The sequence below is a fragment of the Pundamilia nyererei genome, unplaced genomic scaffold, assembly GCF_000239375.1.
Source record: "Pundamilia nyererei isolate P.nyererei 1_Seehausen unplaced genomic scaffold, PunNye1.0 scaffold00034, whole genome shotgun sequence".
In the NCBI taxonomy this organism is placed as follows: domain Eukaryota; kingdom Metazoa; phylum Chordata; class Actinopteri; order Cichliformes; family Cichlidae; genus Pundamilia; species Pundamilia nyererei.
Window position 1 is genome coordinate 225,704 of NW_005187435.1, and position 18,157 is coordinate 243,860.

Consider the following 18,157-nt stretch of genomic DNA (forward strand, 5'->3'; position numbering starts at 1 on the left):
TTCTGACGTTTTAGGTGCCTTTTTGAACATTTTAACACAACTCTATTGTGTTAATGTCCCGCAGGTTTCTTTATAATAACAATGTGATGTCAGTGCGTGAGTCATTGTGCACCTTGGTTTTGTTTAGTTTAACCAAATGCAGTTAGAACTGCCAAAACATGAATCCAATCCTCTCTGAGGCAGAGTGTGTCTGCAAACTGTTTACATGTGAAAAGACGTGCCTACATGTTTATGTTTTCAGGTGTTCTCCAAAACGTTCTCAGAAATGGGCTCCAAAGCGAGACTCGTTTATGAGAATATTTATTCATAACCAGCTCTGCAGTCTTTCAACTGCCCTCAGTTTTTGAATAATACTTACCAAGTTATAAACACGGCACTTTCTCCATCTCCACATGATGTGAAAGTGGGATGCCTCGCTTCTGTAACAATTGGGTTCTTGTACGGTACTATAAAGTGTTTTAAGGCTTCTTCAAACCACACATATAATCCAAAATAGTCTTTTTTTTTTCCGCTTTCCACACACACAAGCTTATGCTATTGCACATGCATATAAGTTGAGTGGCTGGCAACATGGCAACTACAGCATAATTTAATCTGCAGTAAGAAATAGATAAGACAGACAAAGAACAGACACACTGCCTCTCATGCACGGAAACTGGTTGTCTTAATGCCACGTTGATGCTCCATCTATATTTAGATGTCTGCTCAAAACCTCTTGGGACTTTCTTATCTTCTCTTTGTCAAATATTGAAACACGAAAATGTTGGATTATTTCAGCTGACAGCATTCCCACTGCATTTCCAGAGGAAATGTTTAGTAAAGGTTCTCCACCAAACACTGGATGTTAACACCTTTAAACCTTTAACTTTCAATGGGAATCGGCCCATTACTGTGGCAAGGAAAGCTGCCTGGAAATGAATGCATGTTCTCTTTTTTTTTTTTTTTTTTTTTTTGTCTTGCAGGCTCACAAACATACAGAACAGGTTTCAGAGATATCCTGCAGCTGCGTTCAGTATGCAGACAGACATACTATAGGCATGCCGCTGTCACGCATATACTATCTTTCTATGAATGATCTCTGTGTAGATGAACAACTTGCAAGGGCATGTGCAGTTTTAGCAATACTCTCACGAACACATCACCTGTTTCCAGTGTAGCATTTGGTCATAATTTGGTTACTACCAACAGGTGACGTCTTGGAAACTTTGCTCTGTGGTTTCAAGATCACCAGGCCTTCTGCAGTGTTGCAGAACAACATAAAAACTAACATATCTGTGACATCATATCTAAGTCTGGGTAATGCTATATCGAGTCATCAAAAGTAACATTTTTAGAACGTAAATGTAACGCATTAACATCATTGTTTCTTTTAACAGTGCTGCCGGGTGTTCTTGGCCTCACGTTAAGACTAAAATCTGAATAGTACTTGCATAATGAAAGTATTTCTTTGGCCTTTGTGCTCAGTCAAAACTTAACTTGTTTACATCTGCAGTTCTGCATTTAAGGCAAAAATCATAACAATTATAACTTGAAAACTTGGAAAGACGACTTAACACTTTTCCGTTTTTAATCAAATCCATGACGTAGTTTGGATGTCTAGGAAAGTCATCTTTCAACTAGTTCTTGCCCAGTGGGTAAATTTCCGCCTAAATAACCTGCTTTTCCTTTAGTGTTGATGTGAGTGTCATTAGATCACTAACTCTTGCTTACAGTTTTTAATAACTAGCTTCCACCTAAAAAGATTTAAAAATGTACACTATACTCAGTAGTCTAAATTAAGTGTGCGTTTTCTGTCTGTGTGTATTTATACTTCTATATTGTAGATGTGCTGCAGCCTCCAAAATGATCTCGCAGTAGAATTAACACCTCTTTAAAACTGTTACTCATTATAACCTTCATGAAAGGGCATTTAAGAGGATTGTTGCATTAGTTTTAGCTAATAATAAACCGGCACACAAGTGTATTAGAAAGCTACTTCTCATTCCAGCTGGCACTTGGCTAGTGGAAATATTTCATCACCAGTAATGTGAGAAAGAACTGGTTTGTGCGAGTGATATGCAAGTGTGCAGGAGGATTAGCTTGTGTATGTTGACCTGATCGGACCTGTCGGTTTTCACATGTACATTATTCTGTGCAGCTTGTTTGTAGTTGTGATTACACATTGGAGAATTTTCCAGCGTTAGCTAGTTGGACCTGTGTTACAACCTTGTGGTTTTGTGATTTAGATTTTACAAATATATTCCATTCCCATTCGGCAAGTGGTTGTAACATGTTAGGGGCGGGCTACTTTGCTTTTGTAATCTATTGTTTAGGCTACACGATATCGATGTAGGGAAATGAAAATGGGTTTCATGCAGTGACTCTCACATCATAATGGATGGAAGCTAATGCTGCAGCTGCTCGAAGACTTTTCGGTCGTCCACGTGTTTCTCTAACCAGCTGGTAAGGTTTTTGTAAGTTTTAGTGATCGTTTACAGTTTTATAATTCTAAAAACAGAGATTGGGGACAGATTTCAGGACAGAAATGTGACGTTTTTTACTTCACATTTCTGTCAGTTCACTTAAAAGTTTCCACACTCCTGCTGCCCGCCTTTATGTTTAGTTTAGTTAAATTTAATACACTTAGTGATTTCCAGGAAAAGAAGATGTTTACACCAACTAGCAACTCAGCAGGAGCAACTCGGTAATCTGTAACACCTCTCATTACAGATTACAGTAAGAAAAAAGCAGGATTTTATGACTCCATAATCGCCTAATCTTACACAAACACTAACGTAACAAACAGAAAATCATGTAGTTTGAGCCGGGCATTACATAATTTACTAACCCTGAATTAGCCCCAACCACAAATGCTTGATTAGTTTGTTTGTTTGTGCAGCAGCAGAGAGCAGATCTAATCAAAACTGAAAATGATCAAAAATGAACCACCAGAAGAGGATGCAGCGTTTCACTGGCTCTCATCTCTGTATTGATTTGTGTATGTGCAAGTCATTTTTCCTGTCTTGCTCTCAAACACAAGAGGTGAAAATCCCATTTCTCTCCTGACTGGCATGAGGATTCAGGAGGATTTTTTCTTGTTGTTTTAAAAACTTTCAGTTGTTATTATGTTCTTGATTTCATTTGAAATCTTAGATTTTACTTTAGATTTGGTTTCCAGAGAGAGATTTTGTTGTTAGCGATAGATGAATTTGTCAGGTGCAAGATGCTACAAATTAAGAATCAGCATTAATTATACATATACACATCTCAGTAAATTTATATACCAGTGCTTCCTCATACTGCATGTCTTTTGTAAGTGCCCAGTATTGTTTCAGTTATTTTTTCCATTTTTCTATTCTAGTTTCTATTTCTATTTGTATTTTAACTGAAATGTGTCTCCCCACCCAGTTTTAGTCGTCAGTGACAATAACATGGTTTCTGGCCAAGTTCTACACTAATATTCAGTAGCAAGCTGACCTGCACATGAGCTTAATGGCTCTGCAGCTTGTTATGTATGACAGTTATCAGATGACAGCTTCTGTGGGTTTCAATGCCTTTGCAAAGCAGATGAAACAAACCTATTTTTTTTCTGCACTGTGACAGTATATGCAACCTGGTGGTGTATCTTCGTGTCATCACTTTGTTCCCCCACTTATGTTTGTGATAAGGAAACAACTTGTTAAAGCCTGACAACCTTGCAAACACTCAGTGACCTGACAGGCTAGAAAATGTGTGTTTTGTTTGAATGAGCAGGTGTGTCATTAGGGTTTAAGGTCAAAATGCTTACCTTCGAACTGAGCTGGGTGTGGTTGTATAGTCAACAAACAGAAGGTGTATGTTGTTTGTGAAACTCCACCCAAAATATGTGGGTTGTGCAGTTTTGTTTTATTTCCATTTCACATTCATGAATGAGGGCCTTTTATTAAGTAACAAACATTAATGTTCTGACTAATGTTGCTGATTATATCCATGCTGATAAGACGGTCATAAAGCTTCTGAAAAATACTGCTATTAATAGGAAATTGATAAGAAACTGAGCTATGAATTGCACACTGAATCTCTGCCCATGTACATCAAAACACACTAAAAGCACAACATGGTAACTCATTTGGTTTCTTTAATGCACATCTGAATAATGAATGTAAACGTAGATATTCGATCTTTTTTAATTAAATAGTCGCACATTTCATCCTCTTATTGCCTCTGTAATTAAGTAATCTCATTATCCATAATTAACACATTCCATCACAGTGACATCATCAACAATTTCTTTAATAACTTAGAACAAACAGGCATTCATTTTATTACCGCGTTCTTATGTTGTGACTAATGACTCAAAAATAGTTACTGAAAACATGAAACCGACTTACGGGATTGTTAAATTATCTGGGAGAGGCCAGTGCCGTGTGAAACTGTGGCGGACATTAATATAAAGCGTGTAAATACAAAAAAAAAGAAAAACACGAGCTTTTTCTTATTAATATTTTCCAGTTAACAAAAAGACCAAAAAAAAAAAAAAAAAACGAGAGATGGGGCATAAAACAAACTCATGCAGCTCCTCTTTTTTACTTGTAAAAATGCAGCAATCATTAATAAACGTTGACACAGATCTTGACACAGATAAATCTGTAAACTCTTTACGGCAATTATTTACAATTTATTCAAATCAACTTTGCAAACATGTTAATGTCATTTTGTTTATTTGTGTAGAATGACCCGATATTCTACTTTGTGAAGGACTGCACAGCATTTTTATGCGCCACGTTATTCTTTTTCATTAGCTCTGTAATATTCAACGCTGCAGAACAGAAAGTTTTCTCAAATCTGCCACTGATCAGTGGCTGTGACGAAAGCGGGGAAGGCCCCGTCCCCTTAGGGGGATGCCGATCAAACTGTGCGCACACGGGTTCAAGCTCAGGCTAAGCTGTCACTGTGAACGCTGGCGTTGCTCTAAACGGGAAGAATTTGGAGTCAACCCAAAGTTGAACATTACGCAGGATATGGTGAAAACCCTCACAAAGAAAACCATCACACAGACTGGGAAAATGTTTATTTAATATGAATTATCTGGTTTTATTCCATCCATCCACCCATAATATTTATTTTGGATATTTTTTATTGAAATAGAGAGTACCCCTGGATTGGGGTAAGGAGCAGTAACTAATAGACTTAGGTAAAAAATGAATTTTTAATTAAGTATATAGATGAGCTGCAGTCTATTATTAGCCTGGTAAATGCTGAACCATGAAATAGCTGCCGAACTCATGTATGAAATATGATACATTTGGCGTTACAGGATTAGGTTTTAAAGGGGAATACGTGAGTGGAAGCAGATATCTGGCATGAAAACAGCAAAATGTCAGTCAAAAAACTTGACTTTTACAATTTAAATGACCCAACTGGAAATCTGCACCGTGTGCAGTTGTCATAGCACAACAGCTTACACTGAGACTGCACCTCTTCTTCTTCAATCATTAATATGTCTAGTAAACTTTTCTTATTTCCTGTATTGTGGCCTGTAAAAAGTAATGCCATTGTAGTAGATTTTAAAGTATCACATTGCAGATATTGCACTGCAAACGTGAGCAGGGATAGCTCAGTAGGTAGAGTGGTGGCCCCATGATCGTAAGGTCGGGGGTTCGACTCCACTGAACGGCTACCCTGAGGTACCCCTGAGCAAGGTACCGTCCCTACACACTGCTCCCCGGGCGCTGCACTGGTGGCTGCCCACTGCTTCACTGGGTGAATGGGTTAAATGCAGAGGAACTATTTCCCTATGGGGACTAACACGCACACTTTACTTTACTTTACTTTACATGTTGAGAAAGAAAAACGTCTTTGATCCTTGTGAGCTCTCGCTCGTACCGCCACGCTGATGTGGAGTGAGTCTCCCTGTGCAGTGTATTTTGTTTCAGGTTGGGAAAATTTGCATTATGTAAAGTCATACTGAGATGGCCATCAGCAATTCCTGTTTGAACAACAATCTCTGTCTTACATTTGATACCGAGCAAACCATGTTAGGATTATTATAAAGACTTCAAAGCAAATTTCTGAAGAGGAAAGCATCACGAATGTCTTTTAGCATTTTTACACAATAAACATTTAACTGTTTCTGACTTGGGAGTCCAGATGCCATCGAATGTAAATGAGGTCTATACTTTGATTAGACGTTCAGTTGGTAATTTCTCTAAGTGAACCAGGTGCCAATTATTGCACAGCGAGCCAGCTGAAGCTCCCACTGTTATATTAAGCATTCACCAGAGCTTTGAAATTGTTCTGTCTGTCCTCCTCAGTCTGAGAACCACTGACCCAAGCATCATCCTGCAACACCTGTACCAAAAACCACCACTCAGAAAATGCTTAACCCCGGCAGTAATGGTAGTACTTCTCTAACAGGGTCTGTGTGTGTGTGTGCACGCGCTCGTCCATCAAAGAGCGCTAAACTGCGAAAAATGGAGGACAGCCTTTGATGTGCACTTACATAATCTGTAGCGATGGGCTGGAGAGTCAGAGTTTGGCCAGACACACATTTTCACACTCTGACCCAGTGGATATCCTCCATCTCATTGTCTCCTGCTTGATGCTGATTGGCTCTCAGAGCTGCATTGCATTTACAGTGACCTCTGGCTCTTCATCTCTTCATCTAGTTTTTCCTAAACTCTTGATTATGGCATCTAATCTTTTCCTGATTTGTAGTCTGTAATTAAATTTGCTGCCTGATATTGTTTTCACAGATGCTTCAGTTAATGAATTCAGAGGCCAACTGCTGTCTTCAACTGCTGTGTTTTATTTCACTGTATAGCTGTGCTTTTGCACACATAGTAAGGCTGAGAAGAAGAGAATATGTGAATAAATCAAGGCCTGTGGGCCAACTCGAACCCTTCAAAATGTTTATATGGCTCACATATAATTTCAGTGTTGACCAAATCTGATCCACCCCGTTGTAGCTGTGGTCTACACACACCAGTGTAACCGAGGGGGGTCAGTCTTCTTCCACTTTTTTAAATTATTTCTGCAGGAATTGGCCAGTTGGTGCGGCAGAGGAAATGGAAAGCTCTTTCTGATAGTAATGAGTAAATGTTAACTAAGGTGGAAAAATTGCCACTTGGGGTTCAGGATTTGCCCTTGGACCCTTTTTCAATGACACAGTGGCAGTTCTGTAGCATCAGATTCAGAATACTTCATGGATCCAAGAGGAAATTATGTAAATTATGAAATTACTATGATGGTACTACACCCACTGGCAAGCAGTAGTAACCCTACCATACAATGAGGTATTTATTTTATATGGCACAGGTGTACTACGTGATCTTGACTAAATGTTATAAAGGCTAATAAATGTTTTTGTGTGGCCTGCTTCAGGGCTTTAATGTGAAGAACTAGCAGAAGACATACATTTTCAATGAAGGTAAACCTTGTCAACACACCGTATCTGTCCAGCACTTGATTTCGTTCTCATTTCCCAGTGTGGTTGTTAGTAAAACTACATTTGACACCCTTGATTTTGAACTCAATCCACAGCTGTTTGCAAGGAAATAAACTATGACTCCCTCATAAATACAACAAAAGACAAAATGCTGCTTTTTCTGACCAGAGTGATAAACTCTCAGCATATGGTTAATGGAGAGCAGATATTTACCAAATAACCACAAGTCTCACAGGAGCTGCGCAAACTGATAATAAGTTTATATCATAACGACCTCGGTGATTCAGGGGACTCCTTTAATAATCTAAGATGAGAAAATCTCTTCTCTAATTGGGCAAATTAGTCTCTCTGCTATTAATTAGAAAGATTACTTCAGGAGTCCCTTTAATTTATTTATTTCTTTATTTTTTATGTGTGCTGCTTCTGATGCTGGGCTGGTACATCTTCAGACAGTTTCCACTCTGGTTCTGGTTTCTAAACAACTGTTTTCCTGTTTTCTATTTTCTCTGCAGAGTAAAACCAGCAGAACATGTTTACTCCACTGTTTCCATAGTTACTGAGAGGAGCATGCACGTCCAGAGAAGGCTTTAACGTCACAGTTTGTCTCCTCCGACTGCCATCTAAAAGAACTACACTACCCACAATTCCTGTGACTAATAACATAGCCAACGTTTCGATCACTACAAACAAAGACAGTCAGAAGAACGACACTGCTGTGAAGAGGACCACCATGGCAAACAACCCTGCAGACCACCCTCCGGGGAATTCGGTTGCTGAGGGCAACCATGAAGGGGACTTTGGGGTGAGCATGGTGGACTTGAGGACCGTGATGGAGCTGCGGAGCACTGAGGCCGTCAACAAGATACGGGACACTTACGGAGATGTGCAGGGCATCTGCCGCCGCCTGAAAACATCCCCTATAGAAGGTAAGACCGGTTCAATACACACAACCAAACCATTTAAGTCAGTGGATCTGAAACAGTTCACAACCTACAATTTTTATTAGTCTGTGACAATAAAAACAAATGATCCAAGGTGAATTAGATTGGCAGTGGTCACCGTTATATCATCAATAAATACTTTTGGAAAGTTTTCCCTCCAGAAATCACATTTATTCTGCTTAACTGCTTAACTTCTGTCAACACGTGTTAGCTGGGATAGGCTCCAGCCCACCTCTTCATGACCCCATATATGGTGTTATGTACTAAAAAGTCTGGAAGTTTTTTGTTTATTGGAGCCTTGTGTACAGTCAAGAAAGTTTGCTTTTGGTACCTTAGAATGATCTAAACAGTTTTAATGAAGATACTTTTTTATGTCAAACAATGTCAACAATCATGGGTGATAGTGTTTCGAAAGGTTGGCTCTGGATCTGAACAACAGGTAGTTAAAGCCAGAAGGTTGTACCATTTTAATTGACTGTACGAGATTATTTAGTATGCTAAAAAAAAAGAAAAGAAGAAGCAATAACTACACTTACACCAGATTAATCACACCCAGAGTATTACGCAACTACGCTTCACGTGGTCTGATGAATGACACACCCGGGCCCAGTACATTTCTGCTCTTATGTTTACCTTGAGATTTGGCAGCACACAGCTGAACCTGCTGTAAGCATGAGCACATGAGCCAACACAACCAGCTCATGTACTTGTTCCCTGTTGGAGTGTTGTGGAATCGCCCTTTAAAGGTGGGGACGGGGCAACCTCCATCTTTGACATTCCTAACAGCATTTAAGTCAGACAACACAAATTCTGGGATTTTAGGAGCCCTAAAAACAAAGACTTGGAAACTGCTTACTCTGTTAAATTGAAAAAACGCAGGGATTGTGTTTCAGTCTGGGCAGGTGGCAGTGGAGATCTGTACCATACACGCTTGTTCTTCAAAAAGGGCTTCTTGTCCTTGCCTTTCACAGTAAAACTCCTGGAAATACACAGTATGTGGCTGTCTTAATACACCATATTTTGCTGCTAAGCAACTGAAAGACATGGGTCACATCTTCCTATCAGATAAACCGAAAAAGAAAAAATGTTGATTTTGTAATGCATGTACAAAAATGACGATAAAACCTTTAATTAGTAGCATTAAATAGATGGAAAAACATACATTTAAGAAATTATTTATTAATTTACAGGAGGAATAAAATCTTAATCTGTAGCTACTATTTTCATGACATTATGCACACTAAACATTTTTTATTAGTACACATTTATAAAGAGTGATTCTAATTGTGAAAATAAAAATTGTACTTCAGTTCAAGCTTTTCTTCATAAATCTCTGCATTTAAGAAACACAAAGAAAGAAGCAAGCTATTGCAACAGAAGAAACCAACTTTAACAGTAGTGCACTAATTAACAGTGGTGACGGGACGTGGCATTTTTGCTGTGTACTATTAGGATTAGGATTTGTTGGGTTTACGATTGATTCGATGACCTTTCCATTCCTAATCCATTGATTGATATTCCGGTTGGAATCCGTAGTCTTTTTTCATAATCCTTAGTTAGGATTAGGCAATAAAAATCTGTGGTTATGGTTAAGGGTTAGATGTTAGTTGTCCAAGTTTTCTTATAGCCAGAGTTATGGTTGTGGAAATTCAGGGGAGGTCTGTTCACACTGCCAAAAGTAATGGATTGGACTGAAGGCTATTATTGCAGCACTTTTCCCCTCGTGCAAGTAAAGCTAGCGATTGTCAGACCAATGAGAATTTAGTCTGATAAGATCAAACATGATGAGACTGCAGCCTTATTCAGCAACTCTGAAAGTGACTGTAGCTGGCAGGGCAATAAATAATACCGTTTCTCAAAATTCTTGCTCAGGCATATTGATGGAAGTGCATCAACAGTTACATTGACAACACAAGTAGAGCAGGAGATAAGTGTGTGTGAGCCACGCTTGTTTGGTGAAACATGGATACCCTCGTTATTTTGTGCTAAAAGATGATCATTTTGGAGCTCTATGTGAGACCAGAAAATGGCCGACATGTGGCTGTTTGTTATGTCTCTCTCCCACTCTCATCCTTTGATCCCTCTGTGTTTGTGTATGTGTGTGTGTGTGTTTGTTTGTATGTGTGTGAGTGTGTTTGCAGCCACTGGTCCATTCCAGGATTGAAATTAGTTCCAGCCCGTTCCCCTAATGGCTCCATAGATCATTGCTCCGTTCCATTTAGTAATCAGAGGACAGCTGTAGTCGAGTCCTCCACGCAAGAAATTACTCACTTTAATGAAGAAAGTGTAATTATATTTTCACTGCAGAGGGGGGAGGGGGTAAAAAACAACAACGGGGAAATCTGGGTGTAAGATTTAGGGCAAACACGCATGAAATGAGACTGTTAGTGTGTTACACTGTAAAGACATCAATCCAGGTTTATTAGTAACATCATGTCCTACATGAGCATCTTTTTGCCATCTAAAGGGCTCCTGCTTTTCCTGTGGGGCAGGGTTATATCATACATGGTCAAAGTTTCTTCATAAATGCAAATAATCCCCCTGAACCTAAATCTCAGGCTTCAGCCTGCTCCTACTACTCACTGCTACAGTGAGAGCAAATATACTTAACCATGTAAATCATGAAATAATTGACAGTAAATTCCATTTTTTTAAAAACAAAAACAAAAACTGAGCTTTATGACAATTAAAAAAAAAAAAAAAAAGTCAATTGTCAGGCAACATTTTTGTGCATTTATTGGTCAGTTTGTTTGTCTTAATCAAACAATCACATATAAGGGAGTTAGAGTTAAAAAACTGACAGCACATAGCCTGACGGTGAAGTTGCTAAGCATAGGTCGAATGCCTGTTGGACAAAAGGGGGCAACAAAGTTCATCAAAAGGGGAAAAAGCACAAAAAAGACAACAAGGGATCAAAAAAGTGTTAAGAGAAGCGCAAACAGCAGCAGCAGCAGTGGACAGTTTACATTGTTTTTAAGACTGTTTAACTTCAAGATGGAGAATTTCTTTATCTGGAAACCAAAACTAGCACAAAAGTGGATAAGTGGATCCCACAGACTAGTTGTTTTTGACGCTGCTTCCTAGACACATGATTTTATCTCACACTCATAAGATGTCCAAGAAAATCTCACGCCAGATACAGGAAAACACTCAAGGCCTGTACTTTGTGAAAACAGTGATAAGTTGAAGTGGCGTTTTTTTCTTTTCTTTTTTTTTCTGACATCAGGCTTCTTTTGCACCAACATATAGTCCATAAACATCAGGAAGCACAGAATAAAGTTCATGTGCTTAATTTGCAAATGTGCACGAGCCTGGTTAATAAAGAGACTCGCCAGTGAACGCAGCCTAATCCTGGTTTGACAAAACGTTAACAGGACACTGCACACATTTACGCATATGGCACTACAGCAGTGACTGTTATTTATTCAATTATTCCTGACACACAGAGAATATAGGTCAGGGCCTAACCTTGAATCACAGCCTACTAAACCTGAAACAGGTGAGCTACAGCACAGAGTCACCGTGCTACTGTTGAGTCCTTTTACACAGGTTCAAGAGTCCTGAGACTAAAATGAAAGACAAATCCATCCATTTAGTGCATTCCACAAATGACTTTTATTTATTTATTTATTTTTCTGTTACACAGTCAGTATTTGCATTAGTGGCTGTTGCATCTATAGTGTTGATGGATGTTTACGTAACATGACTTCATAAATCATAAGGCTTTAAATTCAGTGGTTTAAAGCCTTTGGTTATTCAATAAAACTGATAAACCGGTAAAACATTTATGAGATTTAGATTCATTTATATCAATTATGTATGATTGTTCCAGTACATCATATGAGTTTCTCTTTGTGTGTGTGTGTTTCTGTGTTTTTTTGGTTTTTTTTGTTAGTGGCTAAAATGACACAGGAAGTTCATTGATACCAATTAAAATACATTTAGATTCATCGTAACTGATATTTGAAACCTGCCTTAATATGTTCATCTCAGATTCACAGCTCTGATTGCAAGTCTTTAGTACAAGTGTTATTTGACAGTATACGCATGGTTTAAACGGCAGTTTGACTGATTGCTACAGCTGCAAGGTGTACAATGATATATAATATGTAGCTCAATGAAATCAACAATTTATGACAAAACAAATACCTTAAAGTAAATATGGTGTTATTTCTAATTATATAAATATATGTTGTCAAGTCCCTTCTATATATAGTAACCAGTCATCCAATCTTTATTTATTTATATACTCCGCACCGCTGCATTGTTGCACATAAACATCAATATGACATATGTCCTGCTATTGTCTGTCATGTTGCTGTTTTTGGTATTATCTGTTTTCCATGCTGTTAAGAACATTGAGAGCAAAGAAAAAAACGATCCCGTTTCCTTGAATGTGTCCACCTACTTTGTCAAAAAAAAAAGCTGATTCTGATGGACCAGTTATTTGAAATTGTGGTTCAATACAGATGCTCACTTTTAACATGAAAACAAAGAAATCTCTGAAAGTCTCTGTCCCTGAACGTTTATTCAGGGAAGCTGCGCTGACAACAGATAAACATCGGCTACCTCATTTGTCGATACGTTTCTTTCTCTTACCCAGGCTGATACAGGGAGGTGCTGTTATGTGGCTGATATATCACCCCGTCCCTACTTTTTAAAAATTCAATAAACCTATAAAATGTAGCCTAAGTAGTGAAAATGTTTAAGCTATGAAACAGAAAAGCCCAAGCCTAATCATTAAGGTGGCTGTGGTAAAGGCAATGCATTACTAAAACTGTTCTCTGAGATGGACCGACCCTAACTAATCTGATAATTTCACATGTAAAATTAGTGGACTCACCTACTAAATGTTGTTTGTGTCACGGTTTATGGTTGTTTCAGTGCAGGATTTAAAGTTTAGTGCTGGATTTTGACAGCACTGCTACACTGGCTGAACGTATCACAGTTTCCATCCTAATAATAAACTCCAAATTGATTTTACAGTCTGCATGGCAGGCACAGAGTTTGCTGTGGGAGTAAGCTGTATTGATAAATCCTCTTTTACCGCTCTCCTATTCTCCATCTAGAAATGTGAACGATATACCATAACCATAGTTTGTTAGTTTACATCGAAGCATTCAGCTACCCAAGTGGTAGATGATGGAAGCCTGTTTTCTGTGACTCTAAACCAAAAATGAAAAGCAATACTGTGATATACACCAAAAACATATACAGAATTAATAACTTACCACGCATAGTAAGTTAGAACTAAAGGGAAACTGCAAGCTTTTTAGGTTAAACAGCATTTTATTTGTTAATATGGGTTTTGTTCCATGTCAGGATGTTGTAATATCAATGATACAGTGGATGCGCAGTGTCAGAGGTGAGGAGTTAAATAGTGAATATTGTGTGTTTTTTGCCCCTCAAAGCATGTACATCTCATTTATTGTGTCTCTGTGACAGAAGGGAAACCTGCATGAAACCTGAGTCACACACAGGGGTTGTCTGTTTCTCACCTTAAGCTAATTTTCTCACATTGATCGCATGATTTCTTGTGTTGATGTAAACAGATCTGGAATGAGCCTCAGATGAATCATGCTTCTCACAATAGAAAACCTGTTCCTTCTCTCTGATAGCCCGCTGCCATGCTAACTAACCTGATTAGCTCTGTAACAGCTCAGTTCGTCGTTATGTTAGCAGTTAGAGATTTCACACAGTTATATTTAACCACATGCGAGGCGCGTCTTTAGCAGCTCTCTCTCGATGGCTATGATAGATAGTTAGATGCTTCAGTCTGTAAAACCAGCTCATGAATGGACACAGACACAGACCTCGTCATCCTGAGTTGAACCTGATCATTAACAGACACACACACATCCTAAAACAGAAGGCTCAGCTGCAGCTGTGCATCCTGTTGGTTAATGTGTATTGATTAATCAAAGTCTGAGTGTGTTTCATGTTGCGATGACATGCAGCTTTTGAACATAACACACGGAGCCAGATGTAAACTTTATAAAAATACACATGCGGGCCTTAAAATAAGCCTCTATTTTAGGAAAGTGCCACTGAGCAGCAGCGTTTTCTGTCACTGTTCAGGTGAGAAGAAGACAAGAGATAATTCCCTTTGTATTTTGTGTCATCGCTTTTTAATAGCTTCAAGAAATTTGAGCTGAAAGTGGCAGATAAAAATGGATTTAAAGAGTTTCTTACTGTGGCATCAGCTAATGATCAAATGTTCAGTTTCATGCTAATTTTGAAGCGCAAGCGGCATGGAAGTCACACAGATGTCTTCCTGTTTATCTTGTGTACAAATATCAGTCTCATTTGAGAGCCAGCAAAGGCGAAATGCAGTTTATGGTGATGTGAGACAGCTGGAGAAAGTGGAGCCAGAGAAGAGCTGCCGTTGATGACTGATGAATGACTTAAACAATTAACTTAACATCAGAATGGCTTTCTGATTAGTTAACTGCTTGTCAAAAGCTCCGATTGGTCGATTTGTGCTGCAGTGAATCAGTCACATCACTTGAAGTCTTTTCAATAACAACACAGATGGGGTTTTGGAATGAAACAAATTGTTCTTTTATTCTCGCTGTTAGTGTTAATCTCTCTTGCACAACAACCCATTCCCAGCTTGTCAGTTGATGCCATTTTGTCAAAGACCACACTAGGGCGGCTCATTTATGCACACTCGACTCTTTGGTAACCAGGTAATGATACTAGGGAGATCGTTCTGTCACACCCGGTAGTCATTTTTAAACATGCATTGTTGCTCTCACCATTTTCCCAAAGCTAACCAAGAGTTTTTAGTGCCTAAATCTGACCAGTGAATGAAGCTGAAAGTCTATTTATGTGATAAACTACACAAATCACCATTGCCAGGATTTGCAATTGTACGTGTTGTGCCTCCAATTTGCTGCCGAAACACTAGCTGGGGTTGTAGTTTCTCACTTCCAGCCTATTAACAAAGATTAAAGGCAGCAGATGAACAAGTAGCTGGATTTTCATGCAGAATTTAATGATGGTACAAGGAATGATGGCACTGAACAGTTGTAAGTAGTAGTTCTTGCAGAGTAAGCTTTCTAAAGGGTTTGTCTTTATGATGTTCCTGTGGTGTAGTTCAAGTGCAGAAATGTTAGTGGCTGCTTTTTTTTATATTTTTGACCATTTTATAAACAAAAATGTGCTTCAAGTTTGAGAACATTGAATTATTTTTAGAAAAACTCGTCAAAAATGTAGTCTGGTGATGGGGGGAAAAAAAAATCACCTCTAGGTCAAATCCCACCATGTTTTGGCCAAATATATATATATATATTTTAAAGTATCCTTAATGTATTTTTCAGTTTCAGTGTGTTATTCTGCACTCATGAACGTGTGACCTTTACTGTTGGGTTTTTCAGATATAACTTAGTAGGAGCGACAATAGTGTGACCTTGACTGGTTCCCAAATAATCTGATTTCCAGAAGCTTGTGAAGTTTACCTAACTGTGGTTTTAGATGACTTATCACTCATTGGAAAGATTTTATTTTGGGCTCATGAGCTGTAATCAGTTGGTTCCTCCACCCTCCCTCTCACATACAGTGACTGAGAGCAACTAGAAATGGAACCAAAATGAAATAAAACTATATCATGATAAATAAAGTAATATTTTTTGTATTAGTCCTATTTATTGACTTTTGTCCGTTTCTTTGGCTTTTGGAGCTGCATGGGTTTCTCTAATCATAATCAAAATACTGGCACTCATCAAAATAAACCACCAACTCCTGAGAAGATAAGTTGGAAACCTAAAATGTTTGGTGGGTGCGTATTTCCTGTGTTCACCTCAGCCATATCCTGTTTGCCGTAATTGGCAAATGAACATCGACAAATTCAGAAGCCACCCTCTTGCAGGGCAAGTGGATCCAAACCATGCCAGGAGAATGCCACACTAGTGCAGTCAGTTTTATTTGTAGACCTCAATCTGACATGTGAAATTTCAAAGAGCTTTATGGGGAAAAATAATAATTTAAAAGAATAAAAGGACATAGGTTGTTGGAGTGGACAAAGAGCGATGTGGCAAGAGAAAACAAACTCAGAGATAATAAAAGTAGAAAGCTGACGTGATATTGACGTTGATATTGACACAAATGCTCTTTTCGACCTGAATACTAAATATGGGAGAACTCACATACTGGTTATTACAAAATGGACTTAATGGTTTATTCAGTGTGACTCAAATGAGTGACTGAGCAGCTGAAGGCATCAGGAAAGTGTTTACAGAGGTCGAGTCCAACGGTTTTTTCCATAGACTTGTATGTGACAGGAAGTTGTTTCTCTTGGGCAGGTGTCACCCCAAGGTCATTACAAAAATAATTCATTTTTAATAATGCAGATTTAAGGTCTTTCTGGTTTGACACAATTTGTCAGACCCTAAGCTACGTCATCTGTCAGTACGCCCCAGGGTGGCTGTGGCTACAATGTAGCTTGCCATCACCAGTGTGTGAATGTGTGTGTGAATGGGTGGATGACTGGATATGTAAAGCGCTTTGGGGTCCTTAGGGACTAGTAAAGCGCTATATAAATACAGGCCATTTACCATATTCTATGATAGTCTGTGATGCAAACACTAGTTAGATGCAAGATTAAAGAAGTAGATGTTTAAGAGTTTTTTAAATTATCAGTCTAGTTTGAGGAAAGCAGCACCAAATGTTGGGGGCATAAACGGCAAAAGCTGCATCCCCAGTTATTCTCCTCAAGGAATACCAGATCTCTAACAGTTCAGTCATGGAGGATTAGGAGTGCAACTTTGCACATGAAGTGTCAGACAAACAGAAATGTTACATAGCCTTTAAATACGAGCAGAAGTATTTTAAAATCACGCCTCCAGATCCCCTCATTATGGTGTCACCTGTCTGTGTTTACTGTGAAAGGGCTAATTATCAGCCACAGTTCAGTTCTGAGCTTTATGTAAATGAATTCCCATACACACACACGGACACACAGACTCACACACACAGTGTACACGTTTGTAGGTTAAGAGGTTTCTCGGCCTGCTGGTCTGTCAGATCTTTTTGAACTCTTTGGTGCAAGAAGTCAGCACCCTATCAGAGTTTCAGTATTAGCTGCATGACCCGAGTCCTATTCACTGTCGCACGCACGCACGCACGCACGCACGCACGCACGCACGCACACACACACACACACACACACACACACAGCCTCAGGACATCCATGTCTTTGCCAATTCAAGCTGAACGCTCCTCTAAGCAATCAGCAAGAGGAAGAAAGCTACAAAGACACTCTTCTTTCTTTCTTTCTTTTAGTTGGGACGTACACATTTAAATACAGTGTAAGTCATTTTGCAGCATACCAGGTCTCTGGTTTTGTTCAAAGAGGATAGACCTGAGGACTTATAAAGCTCAGCCTTATGTCATTCTGCAACAGAGGATGCGAGTCTGTGTTAAAGAGAAATCTATCTCCTGTAGACACTCGTCTCTTCATACCGGTGATATGGTCATCACCGTCATCATTCTCCATCTCTGGCTTAGCCTGTGAATGAAATGCTTCAGGTGAACTATTGGTCCTCCGTTCAGCCAGGATGCTTTTATCTGTCACACATTACAATTTATTGCTCTCATTAAATTTAAAAAAATGTGTTGCTGACAACAGCAGGTGGAGTTAGTTTGGGCAGATATTGGATTAAGCTATAACCTCAGGAGGGTTAAAAATGGCATGCTGAAGTGCCAAAGAACTTTTTCAGTGGCCACTTGAGGCTGGCTTAAATTATATTGAAGCTTAAAAATGTAAAATATTAGGGGTGATGCAGCTTTCAGAGACTGGTGGGGGAATTTC

General features: G+C 38.9%; 1 protein-coding gene across 4 annotated transcripts in view; it reads left to right on the forward strand.

Moving 5' to 3' along the window:
- The window catches only part of LOC102215338 (plasma membrane calcium-transporting ATPase 1-like), a 124,888-nt gene that overhangs the window by 48,166 nt on the left and 58,565 nt on the right, over positions 1-18,157 (forward strand). For all 4 annotated transcript variants that reach the window (XM_013909986.1, XM_005729636.2, XM_005729638.2 and 1 more), the window contains one exon: positions 7,918-8,331. In XM_013909986.1, coding sequence (XP_013765440.1) covers positions 8,136-8,331 — 196 coding nt within the window. In that variant the 5' untranslated portion in view covers positions 7,918-8,135. The remainder of the gene's footprint in view (positions 1-7,917; positions 8,332-18,157) is intronic.